The sequence below is a fragment of the Cryptotermes secundus genome, unplaced genomic scaffold (assembly GCF_002891405.2).
Source record: "Cryptotermes secundus unplaced genomic scaffold, Csec_1.0 scaffold21290, whole genome shotgun sequence".
NCBI classification, from domain to species: Eukaryota; Metazoa; Arthropoda; class Insecta; order Blattodea; family Kalotermitidae; genus Cryptotermes; species Cryptotermes secundus.
The window spans coordinates 1-835 of NW_019728214.1; the positions used below are offsets into that span (position 1 = coordinate 1).

An 835-nucleotide genomic window follows, 5' to 3' on the forward strand; every position below is an offset into this window, starting at 1 on the left:
GTTGACAAAGCTCTGTATAGGAACTGTTTTTTCTTTTATAATTATTTGACATGTTCTACATCCTGTGGCATGTTTGTCTATAACGATTTATGGAACAAATAAAAAAGTGAAAGTGAAAGTGAAACATCTACAGCAAGAAGAGCATATATTGTTTCATGTGTGGTGTTGGACAGCCATGACTGATGGAAGATGTGATGCCTTTACAGAACTGTACAAATTCAGACAAGGTTTTAGTTGCTCCCTGTGGTGAGACATACCCAGCAAGTCATGATGCAAGCCAGGCCATGAATATAAAAGCTGAGACAGTCTCAGATGCAAAAGAGGAAGTGGATCCAGTGCGAATAACATTTCAGGAGATAAAGGCTGAACCTGAGGTGAGCTGCATGCTTCTGTATGTCCACTGTTAGGCAGATATCACAGATAGGCAGGAATTGCAGTTGTCTTTCTCATCTCCATCTGTCTGTCTGAGAGATATCCTATAGCAGCAAAAGTCCTTGGGGAGTAACGGAACTGTTCACAGTTAGTTGCTGGTACACTTCTTACAACCAAGAATTTAAGTTACTAGGACTCTTGTAAGCTAATTACAATGAACCACACAAGATTTTTATCATGTGATGAACAGGTTTCAAGGTTACAAAAGTTTCTGCATTCTCTTGCAACAGGAGTGGCAAGAATTGTACTGCAGAGAGCTGAAGAAAAGTTTCCTGCTGTAAGCAAAAGAATTGTGAGTGTTTCATGCTTGTGTGCACAGACATGAATTTTATTGTATTTCAGTTCTCTTGGCCAAAGCAACTAAATATTTTGTCACCTGCTTCTGTTTGTTCGCATAATCCAT

General features: G+C 39.3%; 1 protein-coding gene across 2 annotated transcripts; it reads left to right on the plus strand.

Moving 5' to 3' along the window:
• Positions 1-15: 15 nt before the first annotated feature.
• Positions 16-828, plus strand: LOC117282364. Of its 2 annotated transcripts, none has more exons than XM_033751687.1 (2): positions 16-374; positions 623-828. In XM_033751687.1, the coding sequence occupies exons 1-2, from the start codon at positions 183-185 to the stop codon at positions 755-757; spliced, it is 327 nt and encodes a 108-aa protein (XP_033607578.1). In that variant the 5' UTR covers positions 16-182; the 3' UTR covers positions 758-828. The 2 variants fall into 2 exon arrangements, with proteins under 2 accessions (XP_033607578.1, XP_033607579.1); XM_033751688.1 differs by having other exon boundaries at positions 663-828.
• The last annotated feature ends 7 nt before the right edge of the window (positions 829-835 follow it).

Coding starts and splice junctions, on each gene's coding strand:
- LOC117282364 (XM_033751687.1), top strand. CDS start 183: ATGGAAGATGTGATGCCTTTACAGAACTGTACAAATTCAGACAAGGTT. Junction 375..622: donor AGATAAAGGCTGAACCTGAG/GTGAGCTGCATG, acceptor TGTGATGAACAG/GTTTCAAGGTTACAAAAGTT.